Source organism: Dasypus novemcinctus, chromosome 26 (assembly GCF_030445035.2).
Source record: "Dasypus novemcinctus isolate mDasNov1 chromosome 26, mDasNov1.1.hap2, whole genome shotgun sequence".
NCBI lineage: Eukaryota > Metazoa > Chordata > Mammalia > Cingulata > Dasypodidae > Dasypus > Dasypus novemcinctus.
Genome location: NC_080698.1, coordinates 38,728,002 through 38,741,205, shown reverse-complemented (window position 1 = coordinate 38,741,205; position 13,204 = coordinate 38,728,002). Strand labels below are relative to the sequence as shown.

General features: G+C 35.7%; 1 protein-coding gene across 4 annotated transcripts in view; it reads right to left on the bottom strand.

Annotated features, from left to right (window-relative positions):
• The window catches only part of CNTN6 (contactin 6), a 365,092-nt gene that overhangs the window by 118,704 nt on the left and 233,184 nt on the right, over positions 1–13,204 (bottom strand). For all 4 annotated transcript variants that reach the window (XM_071211969.1, XM_071211970.1, XM_004449587.5 and 1 more), the window contains one exon: positions 8,455–8,550. In XM_071211969.1, coding sequence (XP_071068070.1) covers positions 8,455–8,550 — 96 coding nt within the window. The remainder of the gene's footprint in view (positions 1–8,454; positions 8,551–13,204) is intronic.

Genomic DNA, 13,204 nt, shown 5'->3' with positions numbered 1-13,204 from the left:
ATTAGAAACCCCAGCTGGAGAAGAAATGAAACACAGGCAGCTTCTGACTTGAACTGTTAGGAAACCTCAAATTCTAAGAAAGACAAGGTAACTTATGGGACATAAATATCTGAGGACAAGATTTTCTTTTTGCTTCCCAATTCCCTTGCTCCATGGATGAATTAATATTGTGAATGAAAGACATAGGCAATAGCAGAGGCTGGCAAAAAGGGGTGGTTTTGTCCCCCAAGAGATATTTGGCAATATCTGGAGACATTCTGGGTTCTCAAAATTGTGAGTGAGATGCTACTGGCATTTAGTTGGCAGATGCCAGAGATGCTGCTAAACATCTTACAATGCACAGAATAGCTCCCACAACAAAGAATTGTCCACCCTAACAGTAATGTGGAAGGTAAAAAACCCTGGGCTATACCAACACGTGCTTTAATATAAGAATTCCATTTTCTGAGCAAAATAACAATGAAAATAGTTTTGAGAGGAGTGAAGGAGAACCTGAAGGTAGAGAGAGAGGATGTTGGACTTAGGATCTAGAAAAATGAACTCTGAGACACTGGGGTGGCTAGATGATGATGCTATCATCCTGGTCCAAGCCATCATCTCTCCCTGAATTATTGTGATTGCTTCTATTTTTGCACCTCTATGATCTAGTCTCCAATGTACCCTTACAAAAATGAAAGTCAGAGAGACAACGTCACTCCTTTGCTCAGTACCTTCAAATGTATTCTAATCTTACTTAAAATAGAATCCAAAGGCTCAATAATGTCTTGAAAGTAGGGCCTTGTATCCTCATCTATTCTTTTTGTTTTTGCTTTAACCACACTGGCCTCATTGCTGTTCCTCCAACATGCCAGACACCGTCCCACCCAGGCCCTTTGCATGTGCTGTTCCCTCTGCCTAGACTGCACTTACTCTATGCATCTCACCCCTTCACTGCCTTTTTTCTCTTCTCAAATGTCAATGAAGCCTTCTTTGAACTCAACATAAACAAAAACAATACCCTCAGTTCCCTATCCCCTTTTATTTTTCTCCCTACCTTTTATTACTACTGCCATACTTCATAATTACTATACTTTTACATTTTTGTCTTTTGTAAGATTCATGAAGCTAAGAAATTTGTCTCTTTATTCTCCATGATATCCCTAGCACTCCAAACAATGAATGGTGATAAATAATTTTGCATGAAGATACAGTTCAATGATGATGGTTGTTGTTATTATTATTATTACACCACTAGGTAACCACTGAGTGTCTGCCTTTTACATAGTGAAGGAATATATTCACTACTCGTTTGAACTACCCACTAAGACAATACCATTGTATATTCCTCCAGAAACGGGAAACAGGCTCCCTGGGAGGAAGGGGGTATGAAAATTTAACTCTTTCTCCGTATAATTTTCCTCTTCATTCTATAATGGAATTTTAAGCCTTTGCTGGGAATGATTTTTCATTTTAAGGTGAATCATCAGCATCTTCATTGATGCAAAGACAAATGCTAGTCTCAGATAGCAGTGCTATCTTACAGCTACAGATGTAGATGCTCCTAACTGCTGGCAAAAATTCAATTGTTGTAGCCAACCTGAAAGTTGGATCTAAGGAGAGAATGGAACATTTTCTCTAAAACCTATCTGAAAGGCACAATTTTTATGAGTCCGGGATTGAGAATTTTATATCCAGACAATAAAGTGAAAGGATGTTTGCTTTATTGTGGATATAGTGAAACTATTCCTTTGCCGTAAAGTTGGTTTTAATTATTTAGATAATATGTGTCATTTCTTAATTCAATCATTTTGAAATAAAATTTCATATGAGACTTAGCTATCTCACTGAATCTATGAAGATCTATTCACTGCCTATTTTCATATTCATCCTATAGCCTTGGCTTCAGGAGTTTTCGATTTATTTCTAAAATCTAGAGGAAACTCTGCTAACCATCCTGTTGAAAATGACTTGTACAGACTCTGTTACAAGTGACTGGCTTTTAACAAAAGTTTACCCTGATATGAATGAAAACCATTGGTGTAAGACATCTATACAAGGTTCAAAGTTCACCTCAAGGCTCAGTGATTGCCCCCCAAATGACTAAAAGAAATATCTTATTGCCTCTTTATGTCATATGAACCTCTGTCTGAGACCTTAGAAACATCCTGCACAGAGTAAGAAACAAAATGTTTATATGTAGCTGGTTACCAAATTTTGGTTCTGTTGACCACAGAGAAGCTAACTAAAATTATGTATTTCTGAGATGGGTATGCAATTTAAGAAGAATTACCTTTAATAATGGAGGGGATTGCTAGAAATTGTTTAGGAGATGTGGGAAGTCATAAATTACCTTGAGAGTTTAAGAGAAAGAAAAAAGATGTTTAATAGGGAATCTCAATGATGTTTTGCAAACAGGTGTGCATTTTAAGACTCTCAGGGTTCTCCCTGCAAAACTTTCATTTGGTAAAATCTACTTTGGGGAAAGATAGGGCAAAAGGTTAAGTGTGGTTCTAAATGCACACATAGTATAAAAGCAGAGATTCAGTCACAATTATCCCTTGTTAGAAAATAGATTAAAGAAATGAATATACCCTTGCCTCAGAGTATAGAGAATGGCTCCTGCTTTGCTTCCAAATACAAAAGTTCTAAGAGATAAAGCTTTGTGTTTGTGTGTTTGTGTTCTGGCATTATTGCTTGGGCTCCTTTTCTTTTTTAACAATGGATATCTTCTGCCTTCAAATAACCTTTCATTATAAGATCTCTTTTCCTTCTCGAGGAGTAACGCAGTTTTCAAGAGGCCTCTGCATATGTGCCTTCAAATAACCTTTTATTACAAGATTTCTTTTCCTCCTCTACGACTACAACAGTTTTCAAGAGGCCTCTGCAAATGTGCTTATGTTTTAAAAAATGGGTAGGAAAGAGCTACAACAAAGACTACTCAGGAGTTGGGTTTCTTTTTGCATATTCAGAAGAAAAGACAACTATATAATAGCTCCCATTCAGTTTGGTGTCTGCTGATGACTCTATTTGATTGGATTGTGGCCAGTCATTTACATGCAAAACCCATTTTGACACTTAAAAATTTTGTTTTTGGTCCTGGAGCCATTCTTTACTGGGCAAATTTATATGATTTAGCCTCTTTATTGAGTTTAGTTTTCTTATTCTCCTGTTAGTTTTCTTTATCAAACACACTGGGATGTATTTGCTGGGCCTATTTCATTGAGAGGTTTTGAAAGTATTTCTGCAAACACATGAAAGAGAAAGCATAGGGAATTCAGAGCATTCCAGTATCGCGTTTATCCCTTGTTAACAAACTACTTGTGATACCAATTGCTGCTGATAAAGAGAAAAAGACAACAGGATCAAAGTGTCCAAGAGTTGATGTAAAAAATCTTGGCCTTTATGACTTTCTTTCACTATGGAATCTGTAGTACTTTTCTTTATGACAAGCTGCATTAATATTTACATTTGCATTATACACACCAGATTTTAAAATAAATATTAATAATAAAACAATAATTTTGCCATGCCAACACTTGTTCCACTTGCCCTGCTTAAATCCCTTCTACCACATTAATATATTTTCAGGGCATATCCCTGTTAGTTCCACTTGTGAAAGAAACTATAGTCTCTTTAAAGAAGTGAGAAACAGAGGAAGGAACAAAAGATGGAAAGCGTATTGTGGTAGTTAGAATTCTAAGATGAGCTTCAATAACTCATGCCCTTGTATCATTCCCTCCAACTAAGAGTGGGTGGGACCTGGGAATAAGATGAGCTATCACTCCCATGATCAAGTTATATTATAGGGCACATTGGGATTTTTTTTTTTTAAAGAAAGGGACTTATTATGAATAGAGCTAACCCAATCATGTGAATCTTTACAAGGGACAGGACTCTTTCTGGATAGAGAGATTTGAAAAGGGTCCTCATGGCAAGGAATGTGGGTGGTCTCTAAGAGCTGAGAATAACCCTTGACTGGTGGTCAGCAAGGAAACAAAGACCTCAGTCTTATTACCAGAAGGAACTTAATACAGCCAACAACCTGAATGAACTTGGAAGCAGATTCTTCTCCAGACTCTTCAGAAAAGAAAGTTATCCAACCACCACCATGATTTTATCCTTGTGAGAACTTCAGTAGAGGACCCAGCTACTCTATTCCTGGACTTCTGACATACAGAATTGTGAGCTAATAAATGGGTATATTTTAAGCAACTAAATTTGCAATACTATGCTATAAAGCAATAGAAACCTAATATAAGTAAATATAGTTTAAGAGACCTAAATCAAGGACAATATCAGGGTAAAAAAAAGGAAATACCTGCCTATTTCTCTAGAGTTGGCCCACACTAAACCAGCTATCCAGTAATCCACTTTGAAGGTAATTCAACTACACACTGATAAAAAAAATACCTAAAATTTAAGTACTAACTATATATTCCTCTCTCCACAGAAGTTTTTGAAATCAGAAAATTCTGGGTTGAACTTTTCTCTTTATTTACTTAATGAAAATTCCTTTACTTCATTTATCTAGTCCTCAGTTTACACATTTTTTCTTCCTTCTTAGAATTGTGGGAATTTGAAGATAAATGGGAAGCCTTTTTCATAATGCCCGCTGATGATAACCATTCAACAATTGTTGGCTATTATTATGTCTCCCTCTAATTGGCCATTATTTGTATGATTGGGTCAAAGAATATCTGCTAATACTCTACTCAGTTTTGATCTAGAAGAGGTATAAAAATGAATAATTTATCTTTACCTTTTCCCCTTTCTTGTCAAGGTCATTTTCCAGTTGCATTCTTAGTTGGTGCTTGGTAGTAATTCCTCAGTGCCAGGGAAACTCATCTCTAGGAGTCATGTCCCATACTGGGGGGAAGGTAATGTATTTATATGCTGAGTTTGGCTTAGAGAGAAGCCACATTTGAGCAACAAGGAGACTCCTAACAGGCAACTCTTAGGCACCCTATAATACTAGGATAAGTTTCAATTTCAAAAGTAAACGTTCATAAGAACAATCATCAATATCAAGGGCTGGTCAATGGACCATCCTCCTTCCTAGTCATTGCTCCTATATGCAGGGGATTCTTGGTGTTCCATTAGAGAATGTGGCAGAGCTCCCAAGGATGGGAATTTGATATTCCTTTGGTTATTGTGTGCATTTCCACCCATCATAACAATATCCCATGAACATTTGAACACATTTATATGCCTTATAAATATGCCCAGGTGAACTTCCACCCATGTATCTCTCATAACTGACACCCCACACCAATAATCCTTCCCTGCCACAGTTGTAACACTTCTGTGATCAAAATTTTTTTAAAAAAAGAAGCCAATAAAATAGCCAAATACAATTAATAAGAAAATGAAATAATAATGGCAGTTTTAAAAATAAGAAATAAAATACAAAAAAAATTAATAAAAAATTTTGGGATAATAGAAACTAATGAAAAAATATTTAAAAATTTTTTTTGACATTTTGCTTTTCATCACTATAAGATCTGTTGTACTATATGTACGGTGACATTTTCTTCCATTTATTCCCCCAGTGTGTTACTTTTTTCATCTTGTCTTCAAAGAAGTTTTAGGTTACAGAAAAATTATATACCAAATACAGGGAACTCCCATTACCTACCATCCTCCCCCTTTTCCCTTTTCCCCTATTAATAACAGTTTATACATGGATGGAGACTTCAAAGTGAGTCTGGAGGTCATTCCAAAGGTTACACTTATGCATGTCTCAGTAGGATCTCATTGACTGCCCAAGTAAATACTACCCCAAATAGTGGGGCTCCTGAGGACTCTGGAGACATCCAGACACTATTGTCAGGATAGCTAGCTCAGGAGTTTGACACCTTGCGAGTGGGCCCTATTTTGGAATTTATGCTCCCCAGGGTGACAGAGTTGGACTCAGTTGTGGTTTTCCTACACATGACTTTTCTGTCCTTCTATTTGAACAACTATAGTTACTACTAGAGTTGGTAGGTGCATGTCCAAGAGACTTAAATCTTTGAGATGTCCATGTGCCACCTGGGCCCTGCATCTCAACAGAGTTGCAACACCTACTCTCCTGTTCGTTGTTCTTGCCAAGGACAACTAACAAGGAAGTGATGATGGACAACTATCATACCAAGGAACTGAGAGAGTCTACAATTGCAAACAAAAGAGTCTCATCCGTCAGACTTAATGGACTGCAGCCGCCTCTCAATTAGAGGTGGAGTAGATAATACCATCCCAGAATAAATCAAGATTGAGAATGAACTATGGACTAAAGTAGACTTACTGGTATTCTACTATAGACATATTGTGATTCTAGCAATGGAAGAAATTATATCAATGATGTGGAAGCAGTGGCCACTGGAGGTTCTGAAGGCATGGAATGGGAAAAACAGTTGTAATGTAGGGCAGTTTCTGGGACTTGGGAATAGTCCTAAATGACACTGCAATGACAGTTACAGGTTATTATATTCCTTGCCATAACCTACAAAATTGGGTGGGAGAGTGTAAACTACAAGGTGAACTTTAATCCATGCTTAGTGGCAATGCTCCAAAAGGTGTTCATCAATTGCAATGAATGTACCATACTAACGAAGGATGTTGTTAATGTGGGAAAGTGTGGGATGGGTATGGAGCGGGCATATGGGAATACCCTGTTTTTTATTTAACATTTATGTAATCTAAGTATCTTTTAAAAAATAAAAAAAATTTAAAAGAATGAATAATTCCATTATTCTTGGTTTTGTAGAGATGAAGAAACCTACGTCCTATTCTGGAATTACTCAGAATGAAAATTCTTATAATAGCAGGACAGAATCAATACTGACAACTTTATTATAATTCTATTTATTGCACTCTGTTAAAATTTTGTTCATAAAATAATGAAATTGGGTAACAAAGAAGTTTGACATAATTCCCATGCAATAGGGATTAGTTATTGAACTGTAAAGGTCTTAATTTAAGACATTTAAAAATTATCTGTGAATCTCCTAGCATTAATCTCAGAAACACTATTACAATGAGAGCCCACATGCTTTAAAAAAAAATCATCATACATTTTAACATTGGTAGGTGACCAGATGACAAAGAAAAGCTCTGCCTAGCTGATTGTTTTATATATGTGACTGATGTGTTTTAGAATATTTTCCATTTCTGTTATCCCTGATTGGAGTAAACAAAGTTGAAATCAGTCTTCAATTCTGTCAATATTCTTTGACCAATGTCACAGCATAAAATGACATAGACTGACAGAAAAAATAGATAGGATTTTGCAAATATCTTGTTATGCTAGATTATGGTACTAGAAAATAATTTTCCCTATGGTTAATAAATAACCACCATAAAAGAGTCTGAACAATTTGTTTGCTCCAGAACAATACCATTTTCTCTCAAGTTTACATTACAAGCATTGTAACTCTCCCCCAACATTACAAGTGAGCACAATACCATACTACTTTTAATAATATTGAACAAAATTTTGTAACTTCTAATTAATTTTCTTTTCTTGTAAAACAGTAATTATAATATTATCTCCTCCATGGGGTTGTTGTGAAAATTTAAAAAGTTAAAAAGTGTATGGCACTGAAACCTGTTCTGTGTACTTGCTATTATTAACAACTTTTAATAAAATAGTTAGTTTGATATTGGATTGTACCAAGTGAAATGATTACATGGATGCTTCCACACTACCTCCTTTCAATGATGAATTTAGAGGATCAATGTTAGCTGAGAAAGAGTAGCCAATTTTACCAAATAATTTGGGATTTGAGAAAGTGCAAACCCAAGGCAGAGAGAATCCATAGATCCTTTCGGTCTATGAAAACAGGCTACTTCACAGGCCAGTCTAGATTCTTTTAAAGTAGAGGGTTGACCTTAATTGCTTAAGTTACAACATAGCTAGTAGATATTCTGATTTGAAAACCTCTAATTTTGTTTCAAATTAATGGACTAACTCTCCTTCTCACCCTACAGTTATAAATGAAGTTGCCAAGAAGGGTAGTGAAATCAGCCTCTTCAAAGAGTTCAAGAATACAAATGAAATAATCTTAGGTTTCTGTTTTGAATGAAGTACTAGGTATTAAAGTAATCCATTTGCAACTGTTAGCTCATTTAACATAACATAACATAGATATTGGTCAGTTTCTCTACTTTGCAGACGAGGTATAACTGAGCCTCAAAGAGGTTAAATACATTGATGTTGCCATGTTTTACTACAAAGCTTCAATGCTCAAATTGTGTCATGCATGCTACCTCTCTTCAAGGAAATATTTGCTGAGTGACTACTTGAATAAAATATTTTTAAAAGGAAAGATTTAGATGTGGAACAGCTTAGATAGAGTAGGATGAACTTGAAGAGCTTTCACAGACCCTATGATTTAAAGAAGAGCTACCATTGGTGTCAATACTTGATATGTCCACTTTTGTCCCAGACACATTTTGTTGCACATTAATGATGAAATCTCAATTACGCCACCATACCTCCAAAGTGTGGTGGTGGACCACAGAGAAGCACCACACCTTGACCTTCACGAACAGAAACAGTGCTTCTGGTTTTGGTTTCAAATTCTTCAATATCTTGGAAAGAAAAGAAAAACAGATTTAAAATTAATTTTATGCAGAAGGAATTTTTAACACTTAAACATATTTTTACTAATAAGGGTAATAAATCCATCAATTATTGATTCAATTCAGTTCATCTGTAATAATTACTTTCTCTCAAAATCTTGTTTCTCTTTCTTTTTAATATAATTAGAGTTTGTGATACAAACATTTGTTAACATTACTCACTATCTGTTTATTTTTATTTTCCAAGGCAGCCTGTAGCCCAGCAGGAAATTTTTTAATCCAAGCACACATTTACTTCACCAGGCAAGGGAAGATGTTATTTAAAAAGTGGTATGTAGCAAGTTTGCTGCAATTTTCTAGCTCTCAGATTATTGCTTGCCATTTTGATATGTGGATGGAGTTTATGAGAATTTAGGATGGAATAGTGTGATGGGAATAGTTCTATGTGACTAAATCAGTGAGAAAGAAGGGACATTTTCTATAATAATTTATCTTGATCTACTCATTAACAAAGCAACTTCATGATCTTATATAGAATCACAGAAATTTAGAATTGGAACACAGCTTACTAGCTGTCATGTTAAGTCATCCATTAGAAACCCAAATGGTTCTTTTCAGTATTCCTGGAAAGTGGTCACCCAGCCTTCCCAAATTAGGATCTCGTTTAACCTTCTGAGACTTAGTTTCTTCACCTGAAAGTCTATTCAGTCATTCATTCAATAAATACATACGGAGCTAAAAGACAGGAAGGGTATTAAGGGCAGAAGGTATATCGGAAAATAAAGCAGGAATGTATGCTGTCCTTATCGTGCTTACTATCCAGTAGGAAAACCTAAGGACTAGGTTAAAAAACCAACAGACATATCATTTACAAACTGTATTAAGTGTTCTGGGGTGAAGATGACTAATTATTTAGCAAAATACATTTTCCTTCTTCCATAGTAATAGACTTGTAGATGAAACATGGTTGTTCAACTAGAGGATACGTTTCCCAGACTCGTTGATAGCTCAGTGTGGCAAGCAGAAACGATGAGTGAAGTGATCACTTCTTATGCCGAGAGGAAATCTCCACAATTTCTAATGTTCCCCACCTCCCACCCCTACCACTAGGAATGCCAATCAAAAGAAAGTTCTTGGAAGCCATTGTTGGTGATAAAAGAGCCACCAATAGCCCAGGTCACTGAACTATAACATGGCACAGAACAATGCTGGTCTAGATCATACACTCTGAATCACTCTATCATAGAAAATTAAAGTATCTTGTGTGTGGGATTGCATTTTTAGGTCTCTTTTTTCCAGCAGATTAACTAAAGGAAAAGACTAGGGTGTAGATTTGAGAGATGGGCAAGTGAAGCAAGGGTGATACACGACACGGAAAGCATTTCTTGTGGGGAAAAAAAAGCAGGAATAAAAACCTAGATATGGGAAAACAGAGAATTTTCAAGGTTTTAAAAGGAAATCACTCTAGCTCCAACAGGTATCTTGGACAAGGAAAAATGAGATGTAGCAAGAAACAGGATCTTATGGGCTATTGTAATATATTTTGATTTTATTAAAAATTCAAAGGGAATACCTGGAAACAGCATGAACATACTCAATGGCAAAATTTGAATAAGATCTGGATCATCCATAGAATGGAATAATAAGAATGATTAGAAAGAATGCTAAATCTAGTGAATTGATGTGGAAACATCTAAATGATACAGTTAAGCTAAAGAGAAAGCACATTGCTAGAAATTGCTATTACATCCAATTATGGAAGGAAAAAATTAAAAGCCAGTATTTTAGCATCTCTTTAAATATGTATAGAGAATGTTATAGAATTATTGTAATGTTCATATTGGTTACTTCAGTGAATGGAAAGGAGAGGTGGAAGTAGAGATATATTAAACAATTCACACCTGTCTCTATATTTTAAAACATTTTAAAGACTATGTATTATGTGTGTATAATTTTTTAGGCTTGCTTACTTTTTTTTTTTTTAAGATTTATTTATTTATTTATTTCTCTCCCCTCCACCCCACCCCACCCCACCCTGGTTGTCTGTTATCTGTGTCTATTTTGCTGCATCTTCTTCTTTGTCCACTTCTGTTGTTGTCAGCAGCACAGGAATCTGTGTCTCCTTTTTTTGTTGTGTCATCTTGTGTCAACTCTCCGTGTGGGTGGTGCCATTCTTAGGCAGGCTGCACTTTCTTTCACGCTGGGCGGCTCTCCTTATGGGGCATACTCCTTGCACATGGGGCTCCCTTACACCAGGGACACCCCTGCGTGGCACGGCACTCCTTGCGCACATCAGCACTGTGCATGGGCCAGCGCCACATGGGTCAAGGAGTCCCGGGGTTTGAACCGCAGACCTACCATGTTGTAGATGGATGCCCTAACCACTGGGCCAGGTCTATTTCCCTAGGCTTGCTTACTTTTAACACCTTTAATGAGGAATGATTGAATGATTGAAATAAAATTATTGATGTGATTTAGGGGAAATCATGAGTTCTATATTAGATGTATTATCCATGAGATAGCTAAGTGACAATGTCATGTAGACTATGAAATATATGAATCATGAAATGAGAGAAGCAAGGTTGAGATTTATAAGACTTGGATTTATCAGCATATAGTATTTAATGCCATAGGAATAAATCTATGAAATCACTGACAAGTTTTTTGGCAAGAATGAATTGGTGAGTAGTGATCAAGATCAATCTCTGAATATATTCATTATATTGAGGTAGAATATAGAACCACAGAGATGAGAAAGAAATATTGAGAAAGAGATAAAAGAGAAAGAAAGAGAAAGAGAAATAAAAGAAAAAGGGGGGGGGAGAGAAACAGAGGGTGGGGAAGGAGAGAGAGAGAGAGAAGGTTGAGCTGGTAATAGCAAGAAAGGGAGGGAGAGAAGCAAGAGAACATGTGGAATGCAACTAAGAGGTGGAATAAGATAAGGACAGAAAAACAATGTTGGATTTGGCAACAGGTGAGTCACATATGATCCTGACCAGAAAGTTTCAGTGGAGTTATGGAGAAGCTAAAGTAAATTGAATTAAATAACAGAACATGGAAACCACAGGCAAACAAGCACTTTAGAGTTGGCTATTAATCAAAGGCACTATTTAAAGAGAAGTAAGGAAGGGAATGGAGGAGGGGCAAAGGTGGTATATTGATGGGAATGATCAAGTAAGAAAACATTCAGGACGCAAATTAGTGTGAAGTTTACAAGTGTAGAGATTGGAGCCCATATGGAATGACTGACTTTTGTAAGGAGGGAGGAATCTTTCTGAGTATAAGGTTTGAAGAGATAAAAGACATAAGTACAGAGACAAGATGGACTGCAAATTTGTGGTAGTTAGATGAGAACGATTTTGTGATGGTTTGGAATTTCTTGATGATACTGATGGAAAAAAGTTGGATAGGTGGTTCAGGAAGTTAGGAGGTGCAATAAACATATCTATTTAACAGGGTTGTCATAGGGATTAAATAAGACAATAAAAGTAAAATATCTAGAATACAGCCTGGAATAGAGTAAGTACTTGACAAAAGGTAATTAGTGTGATTATGACATTCCAAAGTGAGTATGGCATACCCTTACATTTTCCTCTGACTGAATCTAAGTTCTGAAACTCTGATCTAAAAATACAAGTTAAATAGGACATTTTAGTCCCAATAAAATTTTTGTAGGCAAAAGGCTCAATTGAAACATCCACACTTTCAAAAAAAATCTCTACTAACGCTATTATGTTTCAAATAGGTGTTTGATTTTTTAATGCCATTTTTGCTGTTCTGTCCATGTAAAGTAAAAAAAATCAATGAAACAAATGCCCTGGACCTGATATGTAAAATAAGCAACTTTTAAACATATATTTTACTGTTAATAATAAAATATTTGACCAAGTTGGACTCTACTTATCCCCAACTTTACCTTGTTTCCTTCCTCCATGTATTCTTGATCAGTAGTCAATAGTTTTATAATAATAGAAGGTGGCATTCCTTACATGTTTCTTATAGAGGATTTTGAGCTAAATATTTTCCCTTTCTTCTTTGACCATGGAAAAATTAAATAAGCTCACCTATGTTGGCACCACTGATATAACCTACTGCCTTGGTTTGGGAGGCCTTGAGAACTCGGATGTGCATCAGCTTGTATATGTGTCCTTAATAAAAATTATCCTAATAAACTAAATTTTAAAACAAGGAACCAAAGCCACTGAACTCATTACTTCTATTTCTAATAGTATTAATAGGTAAGAATTTTAAAAGTGGTTTTTTTTTCACTATAATTATTGAAAAGTCCCATTAAATTGTCATTACATTTTAATGGTCACAAAAACAAAAACTGTCACAACGGAGTAATGAGAAATTGAATGATTCTATGAAATTAACAAGCTTTGGATTAAGTTCTCTCAATGTCACATTGTGTGTTCCTCATTCCCAGTAACATCAATCATATTTTCCGTGCTAATCAGAAGTCATTAAAACACACTGTTGATAAGACCATGATTCTTTAATGTATTCCGTGTTCACTTCCCCTTAAATAGCATCTACTTGTAACATAATTTTTCCATGCCTTTTATGATTACAATGGGGTTTCTATTAGCTGACATGAAAGGAAATATACTCTTCTCAAATGTCACATTAGGTGTGTTAGCTATCAAAACATTCATTCCAA